The sequence below is a fragment of the Hippopotamus amphibius genome, chromosome 12 (genome assembly GCF_030028045.1).
Source record: "Hippopotamus amphibius kiboko isolate mHipAmp2 chromosome 12, mHipAmp2.hap2, whole genome shotgun sequence".
Taxonomy (NCBI): Eukaryota; Metazoa; Chordata; class Mammalia; order Artiodactyla; family Hippopotamidae; genus Hippopotamus; species Hippopotamus amphibius.
In genome coordinates, this window is record NC_080197.1 from 85,531,483 (window position 1) to 85,549,323 (window position 17,841).

General features: G+C 42.9%; 1 protein-coding gene and 1 long non-coding RNA gene across 4 annotated transcripts in view; one reads left to right on the plus strand and one right to left on the minus strand.

The window, feature by feature from the left end:
• Positions 1 to 1,505: 1,505 nt before the first annotated feature.
• Positions 1,506 to 4,806, minus strand: ANKRD33 (ankyrin repeat domain 33). 3 transcript variants are annotated; one of them, XM_057703152.1, is made up of 5 exons: positions 4,685 to 4,806; positions 4,099 to 4,350; positions 3,724 to 3,766; positions 3,405 to 3,545; positions 1,506 to 2,339 (listed from the first exon to the last, which is right to left on the minus strand). In XM_057703152.1, the coding sequence occupies exons 2-5, from the start codon at positions 4,303 to 4,305 to the stop codon at positions 1,618 to 1,620; spliced, it is 1,113 nt and encodes a 370-aa protein (XP_057559135.1). In that variant the 5' UTR covers positions 4,306 to 4,350; positions 4,685 to 4,806; the 3' UTR covers positions 1,506 to 1,617. The 3 variants fall into 3 exon arrangements, with proteins under 3 accessions (XP_057559135.1, XP_057559134.1, XP_057559136.1); XM_057703151.1 differs by having other exon boundaries at positions 3,724 to 3,853; XM_057703153.1 differs by lacking the exon at positions 4,685 to 4,806 and having other exon boundaries at positions 3,724 to 3,849; positions 4,099 to 4,198.
• A 166-nt stretch (positions 4,807 to 4,972) lies between these two features.
• The window catches only part of LOC130833809 (uncharacterized), a 31,865-nt gene continuing 18,996 nt past the window's right edge, over positions 4,973 to 17,841 (plus strand). The window contains exons 1-2 of the long non-coding RNA XR_009048555.1: positions 4,973 to 5,083; positions 7,779 to 7,916. This is a non-coding gene — a long non-coding RNA (uncharacterized LOC130833809). The remainder of the gene's footprint in view (positions 5,084 to 7,778; positions 7,917 to 17,841) is intronic.

The window sequence follows — 17,841 nt, forward strand, 5'->3', positions numbered from 1 at the left end:
GCACGGCAACGAAGAGTAGCCCCTACTCGCTGCAACTAGAGAAAGCCCATGTGCAACAACAGAGACCCGATGCAGCCATAAACAAACAAACAAACAAATCCCAATTGAGGGACAGTCTACAAAATATCTGACCAACCCTCCTCAAAACGGTCAAGTTCATCAGAAATAAGGAAAATCTGAGAAAACTTTCACAGTCAGGAGGAAGCTACCGAAACACGCTGACTGAATGTAATGTGGCATCCTGAAAGGAATTCTAGACAGAAAAAGGATATGAGGGGAAAACTAAGGAAACCTGAATTAAAAATGGGTTTTATTAACAGTAATGTGTTACTATGACCTCACGGATCATGTTAACAAAAGGGGACACTGGGTGTGGAGTATACGCAAACGCTACGTGATCTTTACAACTTTTCTGTGAATCTAAAACTGTTTGAAAAAATTAAGTGTGTTTTTTAAAAAGGCCTAAAGTTTTAAAAAGATACTCAGTAAAAAGTCTCCCTGGCACCCTTGATTAGCTGCTTAGTCTCCTTCCCTAAAAAACCACCATGTCTCTTTCCAGGAAGGTGCCCAGCGAGGCAGCATGGTTTGGTGCTGTGTCTGGCCCCCACAAATGGAATGGCTGGCTCTTGATCTCTGCCAGTTTCTAGCTGTGTGACCCTGGGCAATTCCTTACCCTCTCTGTGCCCTGTGTCCTCAAAGATAAAATCCTCATAGGATTACTGGGAGCGTTAAATATATTAATGACTATAGTAAGCACCTTATAAGTGGTTGCTTTTATTATCACAAGTGAGCAAGCAGATATATTTATGCAACAAATATGTTAAGAAAAAAATACCCAAAACTTGTAAATAAGACACACCAAAGAATCACTAAGTGCCCTTTCAAAGATATTTTGGATCACTGGCTAATAACCCCACCTATGGGTCACCCAGGGGAAGTTTGCTATACGATTTTCTATTGATTGGTGTGCATATTCTATAAAGTTAAGAGGTTAACCTGTAGAAGATGGACAAATAGCAAATTATTTTTGTCTGGGAGGAAAAAACAGTTATGGTTTTATTGCCAGTAGGAATTAATTTTTTTGTATCTAACTTTGCAATCTTATTCAAGCATTCTTTTTCCCCCTGAATGTCAATAATAGCTTTTCATTTCTTCCTGTGATCCATCCTGCTGGTTTGCTCATTAAGTAGTTAAATAAGTCTTGGTACTCACTACATATCTGTATCAGTCAAGTTTATCTTGGTGTAGATTTTACTTTGACGCATAGTAGCATGCCATATACACTGTTCCACTACCCCCTTTTTTTTTTCACTTAATATATCTTGAAGATAGTTTCACATCAGAACATAAAGAGCTTCCTTACTCTTGTTTTGCCACTGCATAGAATACATCATATGGATGTGCAGTATTTATACTCAGAATCAATTTAGCCAATCCCCTATTGATGGACACTTAGGTTTTTTCCACTCTTTTATTGTTGCAAACGATGCTGTATGAATAACGTGTACACAGGCTGAGAGCAGAGTCACTTACACAAAGACGGATGGGAAGGCAGAAGGTGCTCTAGAAGGCAAAAGAGACTAAGGGAGGGGCATGATTACCTGCTCCCAACCTGACCTAGCCCATCTTCCCCTGGCTCTGTGCCCGTCTGGCCTCTTCCTGCCTCCTCCTCTCCATCCTGAGCTCCTGGTATCTCCAGACAGGAAGGGACAGCCTTCGACTCTCTGCAGACCTGGGCTCCCGCTTCCACTGAATGCCAGATGAGGGTGCCTTAGACAGGAGGATCTTGGGGGCTTGGGGCCTGGCGCTGGGACTATCTCTGGGCTGGAGCCACGGAGGGCACGTGCTCAGTACACCCTGAGGGCGCTGGTAGGGGATGAAGGCCCGGGGCCCAGGGGCTTCCGGGGGGGGTTGGGGTACTGGGGGAGGGGACAGGGCAGTGCCTAGCAGCTCTGGCACAGACGTGCTTCGGGTGCCCAGTGCAGGTGGGTGGTCAGGGCACAGGGTGTGGCAGGCAGTGGTGAGAAAAGGACTGGCTAGGCTGGTCGTGATGGTCACAAGGTGGTCTAGGACACCCCCCTCCTGAGGAGACGGGGCAGAGGGGAGGCTCAAGAGGGCCCGAAGTCGTTCTAGGAGAGACGGGGCAGCCTCAGCCCGGGCTTGGGCCACGAGCCCGGGCAAGGCTGGCCACTCAGGCTGGAAATGCTGGCTGAGCTGCTCCACTTGGGGCCGCCGCAGCAGCCGCCGGATCCTTTGCACCGTGTCGAAGCTGTCGGTCAGAAGTGCCCACTCCAGGGCTGTCTTGCCCCGGACAGGATCCACTGCAGTCAGATCAGCACCTGGGTGGGGGGACAGGGGGGACATGGTGTGGGACAGGGATTGGTGACTTGCCGAAGGGCAGATTCTTTAACAGCAGGACTGATCTGGGTTAGATGCAAAACCATAGAGTCCACCCTGTTGCACCTGGAAGCTGGGGGCCCTCGGTGGCTACAGCCCAGGGACAGGACCAGTCCCAGATCTCAACTTCCAGTTTAGGATTGGTGAAGAAATTAGAGTCCAGCGATGGGAAAAGACGTCAGAGAGACCTACTGGGGGGTCTCCAAACCTGGCGCATAAGAGAGACCTCCTGAGCCCAGGCATTGACCAGAGGGGTGGTGTGACGTTTGCCCAGGATTGGGGGGGGGCAAGCTGCACCCTCTGGAGCAGGTGGAGGGGCTCCTGCTGGTTCCCACTCCTGGTTCTTCTCTTCACCACCACACACCCCTCATCCTGGGAGCAGGAGGAGTGGCAAACCCAGTCTGATGGGGTGGTAAAAGGAAAAGCTGGAGGCTGGGGTCCCCCAGAGTGAACAACAGAGAGCAGCCCCATCTCATGGAGTAATGAGGGCCCGAGACCCACAGACAGTGTGGACTTCACCCCAGAACAACTCTACACGGCCACACATCTCAACTACCCATCACTGCATTCCTGGAACTCTGGCTCGTCAGAGTTGGAAATCAGCCCAGAGAAAGCCATCGCTCTTATGACACTGGTGAGGCCCGGAGAGGGGAGCCGTTTGCCCATGGTCACTCAGCTGGTGGCAGAGCCAGGACGAGAACTTGAGAATCTGGTTCCAGATACCTGCCCTTTTTTTTTTTGCGTTAGGTTCTCTAGCTGGTTTAGGTTATCCTCCCAAGCTTTCTTTTCTGGGACCGCCACTCACAGTGTAAACAGAACTATCAATAGCTGGACTCTGTTGCTTCTGAGAAGCCCCAGCACCCTCCCCTCCTCCAGGAAGGCAGCCTAGATTGATCTTCCATCTCCACCTCTCTCCTCATTGCAACTATGACAGCTGACTTAGTGTCTGGTGAGGAGGCGTAGGGGAGGGACTGGAGGCCACACATCCCGGTCCAGGCCCCGTGCACCTGCCATGAGGAGGGCAGCCACGCATTCGGAGCGGTCCCGCATGGCGGCCTTCATCAGCGCGGTTAGCCCGCGCTGGTCCCGGCGCTCCAGGTCAAGGCCTGCGTAGTAGTTGATCAGGAGACTCACCAGCGCCGCATGGCCTGCAGGGCACCAAGGGCAGAGCTTAGCTACCCAAGAAAGGGATGACAGAGCCCCAAACCCACCCTCCACCCGACAAGGCAGCATCTGGGGTGAGAACACATCGGTGCAAAGAGTGTGGGGCTGTGGCCGCGTCCCGAGGGGGCCGGCTGGTGAAGGGTGGGGTTAGCAGCCCCTCACCTGCTTGCGCAGCCAGCATGAGGGCTGTGTCTCCTTCTTTGTCCTGCTGGTTCACATCCAGGAAAGGACAGCGGCTGAGCAAGGCCACGACACTTTGGAAGCCGTGGTAGCATGCAACCATGAGGCCTGTCTGGGGGAGGGGCAGCTCAGCCCCTGTGCTTTCCTCCAGGAGCTCCTTGGCGGGCCCGGTGCCCTCTGAACCCACAACCGCCCCAGAGACGCTCCAGCGCCTGTGAAGACGCGCCCTCACCCACTCCCTTCCTCCCGAGGACCCGGGCGGTGGGTGTTGACCCTGGAACTCTCTCAGGAGGCCTGTGGCGGGGTGAGGACACAGAGCGCCCCCTGCTGCCCCGCGAAGCACCCAGGGTAGCTCACCCTCCCATTGCTGTCCACCTGGGTGGCCTCCTCTGGGGAGACCCCATCTTCCAGCATGGCTTGGAGCTGGGCAGGGTCATTGCGGACACAGGCCCCGTACAGGGCCCCCAGCATGCAGCCTGGGGTAGAGGTCTCTTTGTCAGGGCAGGACAGGGCCTCAGACACGTCCAGCCCTCCCTTCTGCAATGTCAGCTCCTCCTCTTCCATCGTGGGGGCAAGAAGGAGAGTCGCCCCTCCTCACACCGTCGGCATCTATAACACAGAATGAAGCGAACAGTCTCCCTGGAGCCCGGGAGCTGTGAATCGCCTGACTGGCCCTGGGGAGAGCTTTTCCCCGCTGGAGTCTCCTGTCCCATCCACTTTGCAGCGAGGACAAGCCCCTGGCAGGGAGGCCGAGTGGCAAGAGCCCTAGGGGGGCAGAAGTCGTTCACTGCAAGTGAGGAGCCTGGTGAGAGTCAAGGAGAGGGGTGGTCTTCTTTCACTCATGGGACCTTACCTGGGGTCTGCAGGGTCTCTAGGAGGCAGTCCTTGCTGGGGCCCAGCCTGGAGCCCACAGCATCCCCCAGACTCCTGGGAGCACACTCACCGGGTTTCTGGAGTGTCTCGGGGTGGACTCTCAGCTCCAGGAAGCAACGCAGGTAACAGATGGCTCGACTTAACGGAAAAAGCTGCCTCAAACACCTAGGGGCTGAGCTGGATCAAGCCGGGTTAGTTAAGGATGGGGTCCGGTGCTCTCTTCTCCAAGCCGACCAAGACCCGCCCCAAGAGCCTGCCCAGAGTGGGCGGGGCCCGAGTCAGGGCAGCTCCTCCCCCGCGGAGGCGGCTCTGAGAGTAAGACCGTTCTCTCCACCTTCGCGCTCACCTTCCGCCTTCTGGAGAGACCTGCTGCCCCAGAAACAAACCCTTCGACGAAGGAAGGGTTATGAGGTTTCCGAGCTCAGCCACGAAACCTGAAGTCCCTTCCTCCTTGGTGGAGCAGGGCTTGGTGAGAGGGTGGTGGTGGGAGAGGGTGCAAGTGAAGACATCTCGCTAAACAGGAGCTGGGAGGAAGGTGGAGGTACCAGGGGTCACCTGAGTCTATTTTTTGAGGTTCTGGGGAAATTAAAGTATAAAGAATTGCTTAATTAGGGGTACAAAAATTATGATATACATACAGTTGATTCACTTTGGTGTACCTCAAAAGCTGGTACAAAAGTGTAAAGCAATTATATTCCAATAAAGAGCTTAAAAAAAGTAAAAAAAAAAAGTTATGATATATTAGTTTAATGGGTTAGCTTGGTGTGGTGAATTAAGTATGAAATATTTAAATTGCAAGTATTTAAGTAAATTAATTTGATTATCTAAATTGAACTATTTTTAATCATTTATTAAATTAATAAGTTATTACTAAATTATTCTTCAAACTAAATTACTATTAAATATAAAACTTAATGACTTGGTTTTGGACCTCAGGTATAGAAAATGGAGCCCATCATATTCCTCTGCTTCTATCACTCCCATCACCAGCCTGTACAAGATCTTGCTCTTGTTTTGTTTTACTTTACTTGGTTTATCTCTTTCATCCCTGATCCCCACAGCCCATTGTCCTCCTTTGCTTTACCAATTGACACATATATCCTTGAAAATGTACATGTCATTGAAAAAGATGGTGTTGATTTGTGTGTTTCAACTAACACCTTAGATTGTGCTACAGAGCTCACTGTGTTTGTTCTTTTCACTCAGCGTTATGTTTTCGGGATCTGTCTTTGTTGCATTCTGTGCAGTGTGTCAGCCAGGAGTGACTTTGGTTGTAAGTAACCAAAAGCTGACCTCAGTGTTGTGGTGGCTGCCACAGACTGGCCGTACAACATCTATCCAAAACTACAGAAGCTGGAAAGCTAAAATGACACCTCCCAGATTCTTGTGAGCTCGGAATCTGTGACTTAAGTTCTGCTCTTGTGTGAGACATAAATTTGGAATAGAGCTAAGTAGCATGGGACATCCGTTTTGCTGTCATAGATCATGACAGATGCAGGAGGGTTCTGGTGAGCAGCTTCCTGATTCATCAGCTTCCTGTACTAGTGATTGTTGTTTTCCCCATCACAGGCAGAGGTCATGTGCCTCTCAAAGCTGGGAGTTGTTCCTGGACCTAGAGCCTACTTCTCCATTTAAGCTAGCCAGATTTATTTCTGTTATCTGCAATTGAACCCTAACTGACACATGTGGCTTAAACAAATAGAGATTTATTTTTCATATGAGATAAAAAGTTCAGGAATAAGAAGCTGTTGGTGTTGATTTCAGTAACTTTATGATGTCAGGGCCTTCTCTAGGAGTCTCTTGCCTTTTCCTCATGGTCACAAGATGACTGCTGTACCTCAAGCTATCACAGTAAAATGTGGTGAGTGCACATTATGGACTCTAAGCAGCAGTTAGAAGAAATCTACTAGATTATGTGTCAGATGTCACTGATTAGATGATAGAATCCTTATCCATAACCCCCCTTCTCTCTAGTCACCTTTTATTATAGTTTGTTGTGACCAGGTAACACAATTTTGGCCAATGATATACAAGCAGCAGTCTGATGGGCGAGGCTCCTGGAAAAAATCTTTGCTCTCTTGATAAAATATGTGGGGTGTACCTTTAACCTCTTTCTTTCTTCCCTTCTTATTCCTGCTGCATAGAATTCCATAGCGTGCAGCCATCGCATTTAATTATCTACTCTTCCAGTGACGGACACCTATGTTGCCTCCAACCTCATGCCACTGCAAATAATGCTGCAGTAAGCATCCTTGTGCATATCTAGTTGTAGACCTGAAAAAGAGCATCTCCGAGACAGCTAGGTCATAGAACACATACATACCTATGGACCAGTACTGTCAGATTGCTCCCTATTTTGCAGTGCACCCACTAACACTGCATAAAATTATCCCAAATCATTGCCAACTCTTGTACTTATTCAGCCTTCTAGTTTTTGTCAATCCAATGGTACAGAACTATAAAGGGATATTGCTATTTTATATTGGATTTTTCTGATTATCAACAAGGTGAGCATCTCTCAACATACCTGATAGTAATTCTTGTTTCCACTCCTGCGAATCACCTGTTCATAGCCTTGGTCCAGTGTTCTATTGGATTTTCCTGTCTTTTGCTTACTGAGTTTTCAGGAATTCATTTTAATATTCTAAATAATAAACCCATTGTCAGATGGGTTTTAAATGTGGCAACTGTACTATAAACCCTTCTGTTAGCTTTATCTGTGGTGAACTTCATTGAAAGAAATCCTGAATTTTGATATGGTTAAATTCATAAAAATTTGTCCTTATACTTTGTGCTTTTGCATCTTGCTTAAGAAGAATTTCCCACTTCAAGATCACAAGGATCTTCATCTGTCTTATTAATCTTGCAGTTTTATTTTTAATATTTAGTCTTTAATCCATTTGGAGTTTGCTTTTATATATGGTGTGAGGAAGAGATCTGTTATGAACTGAATTTTGTCTCCCTAAAATTCATGTGTGGACACCTTAACCCCCAATGTGACTATATTTGGTGATAGGGATGTTATGGAGGTACTTAAGATTAAATGAGTCCATAGGGTGGGGCCCTAATCCAATAGGACTGCTGTCCTTTTAAGAAAAGGGGGAGACATCAGAGCACGCTCTCTTTCTCTTTTTCTCTCCTTCTTTCTCCCCGACCCCCGCCAGCCCCGCCCCTGGGTGAGCACAGTGGAAAGACCATGTCAGGATACAGTGAGAAGAGGCCATCTACAACCCAAGGAGAGAGCTCTCACCAGAAACCAACCCTGCTGGCATCTTGATCTTGGACTTCCAGCCTCCAGAACTGTGAGAAAATACATTTCTATGGTTTAAGCCTCCCAGTCCGTGGTATTTTGTTATGGCAGCTCAAACAGACTAATACAAGATCCAGCCTTTTCTCCAACTACTGAAATAGCCCCATCTATTAAACATTTCTCTTTCCCCTGATTTGCAGCATCATCTTTATCATACATAAACTTTGAGTTCTCTTTAATGTTTTGTGTTGTGTTTCAGTTCTCTTATATCATTTTATTAGACTGTTCCTGTGCTGATGCACTGATTTTATTACTCCAGCTTTGTAGTGTGTCTGACTACCTGATGGGGTGAGCTCTCCATATTTCATTTTCTTTTTCCAAATTGATTTTTATTCTTTCATATAAAATTGCAAGTATTTGTTGAATTCTTTAGAAAAAATTTGCTGACATTTTGATAGGAATTGCATTGAATTTATAGATTAACTTGGAGAAAGTTGACTGTTTTTGTTTTGCTCATTGTTGATGCAGATGCAGTTTTTTCTCTTCCTCTTTCTTAGACCTCATATATGCGGAATCAGATTAATCACAGTCCCCAGTTCATGGCATATTCTCATTACTGGTGCCTGTATAGTCTGCTTTTATTTAGTTTATTAATTAGTTAATTATTTTTAAGAAGGCAATAAACATCCATAATATCACCTCCGCACAAAAGCTTGAACTTGACAATACACTACATGATTTCCCCAATAGATCCCCTGCCTCTCCCCATCCAAGGCAGCTATAATCCTGAATTTCATGGTCTTTCTGTTGTTCCTTTATATATTGTTTCACTGTATCTTTAGGTGTTCCTTCAAAGTATGTGTCTTATGTATATTACACATATATAACTCTAGTATTTTAGTTTAAAGGATGTAAATGCTGTATGTAGTCTTTTGCTGTCTACTCTTATCACTGAATAACATATTGCTAAGTTTCATTCATATTGTTGTGCTACAGTCCATTCATCTTGGTTGCTATGTAATACTCCATTGTGTGAATATACCACAGTTATCACGTGGCCTTATTGATGGATATTTGGGGTGTTTCCAAGTTTCTGCTACTATAAATTCTGCAGCTATGAACACTCTTCTTCTTCTTCTTCTTCTTTTTTTTTTTTGACCCATTTGGGCAGTATTCGAGATCTTAGTTCCCTGACTAGGGATGGAACATGCACCTCCTGCGGAGGAAGTGTGGAGTCAACCACTGGACTGCCAGGGAAGTCCCAAGCACTCTTCTTTTTTTTTATAAGAAATCTCCATTTTAATATAAAAGTTTTCCTGTGCCTGATAATTTCAGTTAGAGAATCACACAGAACGGACTGGATACTAGCATTTAGTAAAATTCAGCTTAAGATTATATTTTAAATATAAAAATAAGACTTTTGGGACTTCCCTGGTGGCGCAGTGGTTAAGAATCCGCCTGCCAGTGCAGGGGACGCAGGTTTGATCCCTGGTCCAGGAAGATCCCACATGCCGTGGAGCAACTAAGCCCGTGCGCCACAACTACTGAGCCCGTGCACCTAGAGCCCATGCTCCCCAACAAGAGAAGCCTGGGCACCGCAACGAAGAGTAGCCCCTGCTCGCCACAACTAGAGAAAGCCCGCGTGCAGCAACAAAGCCCTAACGCAGCCAATAAATAAATTAATTAATTAAAACAAAACAAACAAACAAAAAATAATGTCTTGACTACTCCTGGTCGTTTGAACTACTGGAATTTTGAATCTGTTTGTCAGATGTGACAGATGGAAGATGGCCACAAATCCTTTGACATTCCTCCTACTGGTAGGTGTTCTTTTTACCTTTCCCTTGAATCTGGCTGGTCTTAGGGGCTCATGGCGGAGGTGATGCTGTGTGACTTCTGAAGCTGGATCAGAAAAAATCTTTTAGCTTCCACCTTGGTCTCTTGGAAAGCTCACTCTCCAGACACTCTCTCACGTTATTCCCTCTCAGGATGCAATCAGCATGCTATGAGAAGTCCAGCTTGTAGTCTGTAGTTGACAGCCCCAGATGAGTTTCCAGCCTCCAGCCGGCATCAACAGCATCATGGAAGTGAGCCACCTTGGGCATCCAGCCTAGTTGAGCCCTCAGGTGACCCCAGCTCTGCAATCAACACCTGTCTGTGACCACATAAGAGACTCTGCTATCTAATCTGTAGATCCATTTGAAGAAAACTGATACTTTTATAATATTGAATCTTCTAATCCTTAAACATGGCATATCTTCTGTTTATTTAGGTTTCTTTAATGTCTTCAGTATTTTATCATTTTTCTCCCTAAAGGTCTGTGCTAAAAACCTTATCGTGCACAGCCATGTTCAGTTCTTCTATTTCTTCCAGACGCGTGGAGGGTTATACTTCCCCAGCTCTCTTGCAACTAGGCAAAGTTGTGTGGCTAACATGTCTGATAGGTTGTGAGTGGAATTGACAATGTCCCTTTGGAGCCTGTGCATTCACTTGCTAGTGTAAGACTCTCCAACAGCTTTTTTCCTGCCTTAGTGACGGCAAAGGATGCCCCATGGCAAGATGGCAGGGCCACAGGATCAACAACCTGGATTACCAAGTAGCTACGTGGATAATAACCCAGACACATGGCAGATTTTGAGTGACTGAGAGTGAGAAAATAACTTTTTAAAACAAATACATTTATTTATTTATTTTTTCACTGTGTTGGGTCTTCGTTGCTGCACGCGGGCTTTCTCTAGTTGCAGCAAGGTGGGGGGGGTGCTACTCTTTGTTGTGGTGCGCAGGCTCCTCATTGCCACGGCTTCCCTTGTTGCAGAGCATGGGCTCTAGGCACGTGGGCTTCAATAGTTGCGGCACATGGGCTCAATATTTGTGGCTCGGGCTCTAAAGTGCAGGCTCAATAGTTGTGGCACACGGGCTTAGTCGCTCCGTGGCATGAGGGATCTTCCTGGAGCAGGGATAGAACCCATGTCCCCTGCATTGGCAGGTGGATTCTTAACCACTGGGCCACCTAGGAAGCCCCCAAATCAACTTTTTTTGTGTGTTAAAGTACTGATATGTGGTTGAGTAATGGAACATTTTATGAATGTTTTGATAGATTTTTTCCTAGATACATTTTGATGGTAGGTAAATAGCATCCTTTTATTAACTTTATTAATATTTTCCAACTGCTTATTCCTATATTCTATATTTCTATATATTATTTCTATTTTATATTTTATAAATATAAAAATTCTATAGTTTTTTTTAGAATTCTAGGTATTCTAATAGAATATTTTTGTGTATTAATTTTATATGCAACAAGCTTTCTAAACTTTCTTATTGCTTTTAACACTTTATCTATAAATGCTTTTGGATTTTTACACCTATATAAATGAGATTGGCATATAATTCTCACTTTTTATCACCCTTGTCAGGTTTTGATATCACAAAATAATTCATAAAATAGCCTCATATTAAGTTGAGAAGTATTCTCTCATTCTCTCTTTTCTGGAAGAGTTTGTGAGGGGATCATGATTATTTGTTCCTTAATATTTGTTACGTCTTCCCAGTGAAGTCAACCAGGCTGTAGTTTTCTTGTTGGGAATATTTTTGACCACTAATTCAGTATTTTTAATAGTAATAGGACTATTCATTATTTTTTATTTCTATTTAAGTCAATTTTGGAAAGTTATCTTTTTCTAGGAATTTGTCCATTTCGTCCAAAAATTTTAGTATATTGGCATAAAGTTGTTCATAATGTCGTCTTACAGTCTTTTTATGAATGTGACGTAAGTCCCCATTTTTGTTCTTATGGCGGTCATTTGTGCCTCCTCCTTTTATTTTTCTTGAGCAACCTCACCAAAATTTGATAATTTTATTAGTCTTTTAGAGGAACTTTTTGATCCTCTTGTTGTTTGTTTGTTTTCTAATTCATTGGTTTCCACTCTTATCTTTTAAAATCTATTTTCTTCTACTTTCTTTGGTTTATTTTGCTATTATTTTTCTAATTTTTGAGATATAAATATAGATAATTAGTTTTCATCCTTTCTTCTCTTTGAATATCAGCATTTAAAACTTTAAATATCCCAGTAATTACTGTTTTAGTTGTTCTATTGTTATATCCTCTTTGACCAATGAATTATTATTATTTTTTATTTATTTTTTAATTTATTTATTGGTTGCATTGGGTCTTCATTGCTGCACACGGGCTTTCTCTAGTTGCTGCGAGCGGGGGCTACTCTTCATTTTAGTGCGCAGGCTCCTCGTTGTAGTGGCTTCTCTTGTTGTGGAGCATGGGCCCTAGGTGCGTGGGCTTCAATAGTTGTGGCACATGGGCTCAGTAGTTGTGGCTCACAGGCTCTAGAGCATACGCTCAATAGTTGTGGCACACGGGCTTAATTGCTCTGTGGCATGTGGAATCTTCCCAGGGCAGGGCTCGAACCTGTTTGCCCTGCATTGGCAGGCGGACTCTTTACCACTGCGCCACCTAGGAAGTCCCCAATGAATTATTTTTAAGTATGTTTATTAACTTCTAATCAAATGGTGATTATATTTTTGCTACTGATTTCTAGTATTATGGTGATAGAATGTAATTTTAAGTATTTATATTAATTGAGACTTGCTTTATGGTCTAGTATGTGGTTAAATTTTGCCAAATATTTCATGTATACTTGAAAAGAATGTGTATTTTGCAGCTGTTGGGTGCAATAATACATTGAAAATATCTCACTGATTTCTGGCTTTCATTGTGCTGTTGAGAGTTGTTTGTTTCCTTTAATGTTTGTCTTTTTTCTCTTACTGTCTTTAAAATCTTCTCTTTGTCTTTGGTGTTCTAAAGGTTTTTTCTTTTGTGTAGGTATGGATTTCTTATTGTTTACTTTTCTTTGGATTTTTATTTATCCAGCTTTTGGATCTATAAATTGTTGTCTTTCATCAACTCTGGAAAATTCTCTTTACATACTGCCTTTGTCTCATTTTTTCTTTCCTCTGTTTCTGGGACTCCGTTTAAATATATGTTAACTTTATCACTCTATTATCCATGTCTCTTAACATCTCCTTAAACTTTTCATCTCTTTTCTCTGTGTGAGGCATTCTGGGTAATTTCTTTTTATATATATAAATTTATTGATTGATTTATGTATTTTATTTATTGGCTGCATTGGGTCTTTGTTGCTACCCACGGGCTTTCTCTAGCAAGCGGGGGCTACTCTTCATTGTGGTGCGTGGGCTCCTCATTGTAGTGGCTTCTCTTGTTGTGAAGCATGGGCTTTAGGCTCGTGGACTTCAGTAGTTGTGGCACACAGGCTCAACAATTGTGGCTCATGGGCTCTAGAGCACAGCCTCAATAGTTGTGGTGCACAGGCTTAGTTGCTCCATGGCATGTGGAATCGTCCCAGAGCAGGGCTCAAACCTGTGCCCCTTGCATTGGCAGGTAGATTCTTAACCACTGTGCCACCTAGGAAGTCCTGGGTAATTTCTTTTGAACTGCATCCAGTCTACTATTTCTCTCTTCAGTTGTTTCTAATCTGCTGTTAAATATGTCCATTTAATATTTTATTTTTTAATTAATTAATCGATTGATTTTATTTATTTATTTATTTATTTATTTATTTATTTTGGCTGCATTAGGTCTTTGTTGCTGCACACAGACTTTTCTCTAGTTGTGGCGAGTCGGGGCTACTCTTTGTTGCGATGAGCGGGCTTCTCACTGCAGTGGCTTCTCTTGTTGCTGAGCACAGCCTCTAGGCACACAGGCTTCAGTAGTAGCAGCACACAGGCTCAGTAGTTGTGGCACAGGCTCTGTAGGCATGGTGAACGGGCTTAGTTGCTCCGTGGCATGTGGGATCTTCCCAGACCAGAGCTCAAACCTGTGTCCCCTGAATTGGCAGGCAGATTCTTAACCACTGTACCACCTGGGAAGTCCTCATTATTTTAAAGCTCTATGATTTCAAGCTTTGTGAAATGAAGAGACATTGTTATCATAGGCTGAACAATAGCCTCTCCAAAAATGTCCACATCCTAATCCCCAGAACCTATGAATATATTACCTTAGATGGCAAAGGGACTTTACAGATAAAACTAAATTAAGGATCTGCAGATTGGAGATTATCCTGGATTATCTGGGTGGGCTGGATCCTGCTGATAGACTTTTTTTCTTTTGTGTTTAGTGTTTTGTTGTTGTTGTTTGTTTGTTTTTTTGTTTTAAACTGTGAGCTATTTATTTCCCCTGGAATATTTTGCTGGAAAGTCCTTGAAGCTGAGGATGAAAGTGTCTTCTTTCAGATAATGTGAGCTTGCTTCTGCCAGGCACTTAGAAGTACCACAGTCTTGAACAACTTTAAGTGGAATTCTTGATTTGGAGGTTTTTGGATCACCCGAGATAATGTAAACTTGGTCTGCAGATCAGCTCAAGGACCAGCTAGTGGATAGAGGGGATAGAGCCTTTCCATCAGTTTAGCACTTAGGAGGCTTGCATTAAAGCCCCTGGAGGTGACAGTGGGGTGGATTTATTTGAGGTTCAATCTTATATTCAGTACATACCCTTTAGACTCATAGCTTTTTAAAGAAATCTTCTATGAAATTCCTCATCTTGATTTTGTCAGAAATAAAGGCTATGAAGCTCAAGTTTGCCTAATTCAACAGCTGTCCTCAGACTAAAGCACATTCCTTGTTCTATTTCCCCGAGTTTCTGCCTTTCCTTAAATTTTAATCTAATAAATTCTTGCTATCTGGCCAGCTCTACTATACTTTTAAAATAATTTCTATTTTATCTAGCATTTTTACTGTTTCTCTCAGAAAGATTAGTCCAGCGTTCAGCCAGTCATATTATTGGAAATAGAATTTTCTCTAATCCTAATTAAAAATCAACCTAATAGGAAAATGGGCAAAAGACATGGTAATTAATTCACAGAAGAAATACAAATGCCCAAAATAAATATGAGAAGATGCTTCATCTCACAAGTAAGCAGGAAAAGGCAAATTAAAACAATAACGAAATATCAATATTACTTTGGACCATCAGCTTAGCAAAAATTAAGCACTGATAATATTAAATGCTTACACTGTTGGAGGAATGTAAATTAGTGAAGTATTTTTGGAAAGCATTTTGACAGTGTCTATCAAAATAACAAAGTACATACACATTAATCCGGAAAGTCTGATTTTAGAAATCTTTCCCAAAACAGCACTTGCATATGTGAACAAAGATATACTGTGTATACTTCACAGCATTATTTGTATCAGTAAAGAAAATTTAGAAACAGCTTAAATGTTCATCAGCAGAGGAATGGCTTGAAAAAATATGCACGTGCAGATTTTACCTTCATTAAAAAATAATAGGATGGAGATTTCCCTGGCTGTCCAGTGGTTAGGGCTCCATGCTTCCACTGTAGGGAGCAGGGGTTTGATCCCTGGTTGGGGAACCAAGATCCTACAAGCCGTACAGTGCGGCCAGAAAAAAAAAAAAAGAAAAGAAAAGAAAGAAAAAGAAAAATAGGATAGATCCATATGGACTTCTCTGAAAATATCGCTGAGAAATGTTATTAACTGAGAAGAAAAACCCAATGTAATATATACATATGGTGTGTGTGTACACACATGTGCACAATTGGCTGCTTACATGTATGTAAATGCAGAGAAAGGCCTGAAACAGAAGTTCTCAACATTGGCTGCACAGTGTAATCACTTGGAGACTTTTAAAAATAGTGATGCCTGGGGACTTCCCTGGTGGTCCAGTAGGTAAAACTCCATGCCCCCAATGCAAGGGGCCCAGGTTCAATCCCTGGTAGAGGAACTAGGTCCCGTGTGCATGCTGCAGCTAAGAGTTCACATGCCACAACTAAGAGTTCATATGCCACAGCTAAGAAGTCTGCATGCCACAACTAAGACCCAGAATAGCCGAAATAAATAAATAAATACAAGGGTGAGTCAAAAATTATCTGCAACCTGACTGTAGAATTTATTTTAATTAACTTTTAGAAAAGACAAATACATCATTTTTTGACATAATCTCCTTGCTTTTCAGTACACTTTGTCCATCTGTCAGCAAGCTTGCTATTCCCTCATTAAAAAAATGTTTTAGGCTGAGCTGTGAGCCACGGATGCACCTCTGTCTTCACTTCTTCCTCAGAAGTGAGTCTTCATCCATGTAGGGCTGCTTTCAAGGGGACCAAACAGGTGAAAGTCTCATGGCACATGATCAGGACTCTAGGGAGGATGCTTTAACACCTCAAAACAAAGTAATCCACGACAGACTTAGGTTTCAAAAAGTTTGTGCGAGATGGGTACCAGAACAACTCATGGAAGAGCATAAACAGAAGTGTTTGGATATCTGCAAACAAAAGTATCACTGATACTCTAAGGAAGGTGAAAGTTTCTTAAAGAGAATCATTAACTGGTGACGAGTCATGATTTCATCACTACGACCCTGAGAGTAAATGGCAGAGTATAGGATGGAAACATCCTCAACCACCAACCAAGAAAAAGTTCAAAGGTCAACCATCAGCTGGAAAATTGATGCTTACAGTTTTCTGGGATTCTCAAGGGCCAGTATTGGAACACTATCAGGAAAAAGTTCAGCAATCAACAATGCGTGTTACAGTGAGATGCTTACTGAAGAACTGAAGCCTAAACTTCAGATTCAACGCAGAGGACTGCTATCCAAGAGTGTTATTATCTTGCATGACAATGCACATCCGCACACCTCTGCCTACACTGTCGACACTCTGCAAAAACGTCATTTTGAGGTGTTAAAGCATCCTCCCTATAGTCCTGATCTTGCTCCACTGGACTTTCACCTGTTTGGTCCCCTGAAAGCAGCCCTACGAGGATGAAGATTCACTTCTGATGAAGAAGTGAAGACAGCAGTGCATCCGTGGCTCCCAGCTCAGCCTAAAACATTCTCTAATGAGGGAATATGAAAGCTTGCTGACAGATGGACAAAGTGTACTGAAAAGCAAGGAGATTATGTCAAAAAATGATGTATTTGTATTTTCTAAAAGTTAATCAAATAAATTCTACAGTCAGACTGCAGATAATTTTTGACTCACCCTCATAAATAAATAAATAAAAAAAATTTTTTTTTAAAGTGATGCCTGATGGAACATTTTCCAGGATAGATCACACCTTCGGTCACAAATCAAGCCTCAGTAAATTCAAGAAAATTGAAATCATATCAAGCATCTCCTCTGACCACAATGCCATGAGACTAGATATCAATTACAGGAAAAAAACTGTAAAAAATACAAACACATGGAGACTAAACAATACACTATTAAACAACCAAGAAATCGCTAAAGAAATCAAAGAGGAAATCAAAAAATATCTAGAAACAAATGACAATGAAAGCACAACAACCCAAAACCTATGGGATGCAGCAAAAGCAGTTCTATGAGGGAAGTTTATAGCAATACAGTCCTACCTCAGGAAACAAGAAAAATATCAAATAAACAACCTAACCTTACACCTAAAACTATTAGAGAAAGAAGAACAAAGAAACCCCAAAGTGAGCAGAAGGAAAGAAATCATAAAGATCAGAGCAGAAATAAATGAAAAAGAAAGGAAGGAAACAATAGCAAAGATCAATGAAACTAAAAGTTGGTTCTTTGAGAAGATAAACAAAATTGATAAACCATTAGCCAGACTCATCAGGAAAAAAAAAAGGGAGAAGACGCAAATCAACAGAATTAGAAATGAAAAAGGAGAAGTAACAACGGACACCACAGAAATACAAAAGATCATGAGAGACTACTACAAGCAACTGTATGCCAATAAATTGGATAACCTGGAAGAAATGGATAAATTCTTAGAAAAGCACAATCTTCCAAGACTGAACCAGGAAGAAATAGAAAATATGAACAGACCAATCACAAGTACAGAAATTGAGACTGTGATTAAAAATCTCCCAATAAACAAAAGCCCAGGGCCAGATGGCTTCACAGGCAAATTCTGTCAAACATTTAGAGAAGAGCTAACACCCATCCTTCTCAAACTCTTCC

Bases quoted from the DNA above. Each gene is read 5' to 3' on its own strand.
- ANKRD33 (XM_057703151.1), bottom strand. From the start codon at position 4,305: ATGGAAGAGGAGGAGCTGACATTGCAGAAGGGAGGGCTGGACGTGTCT. The intron at 3,854-4,098 runs GTGAGCTACCCT...CCCCTCCCCCAG, and splicing joins AGGTGGACAGCAATGGGAGG to ACAGGCCTCATGGTTGCATG. The intron at 2,340-3,404 runs GTGCACGGGGCC...CCCCCCACCCAG, and splicing joins GGCTGCCCTCCTCATGGCAG to GTGCTGATCTGACTGCAGTG.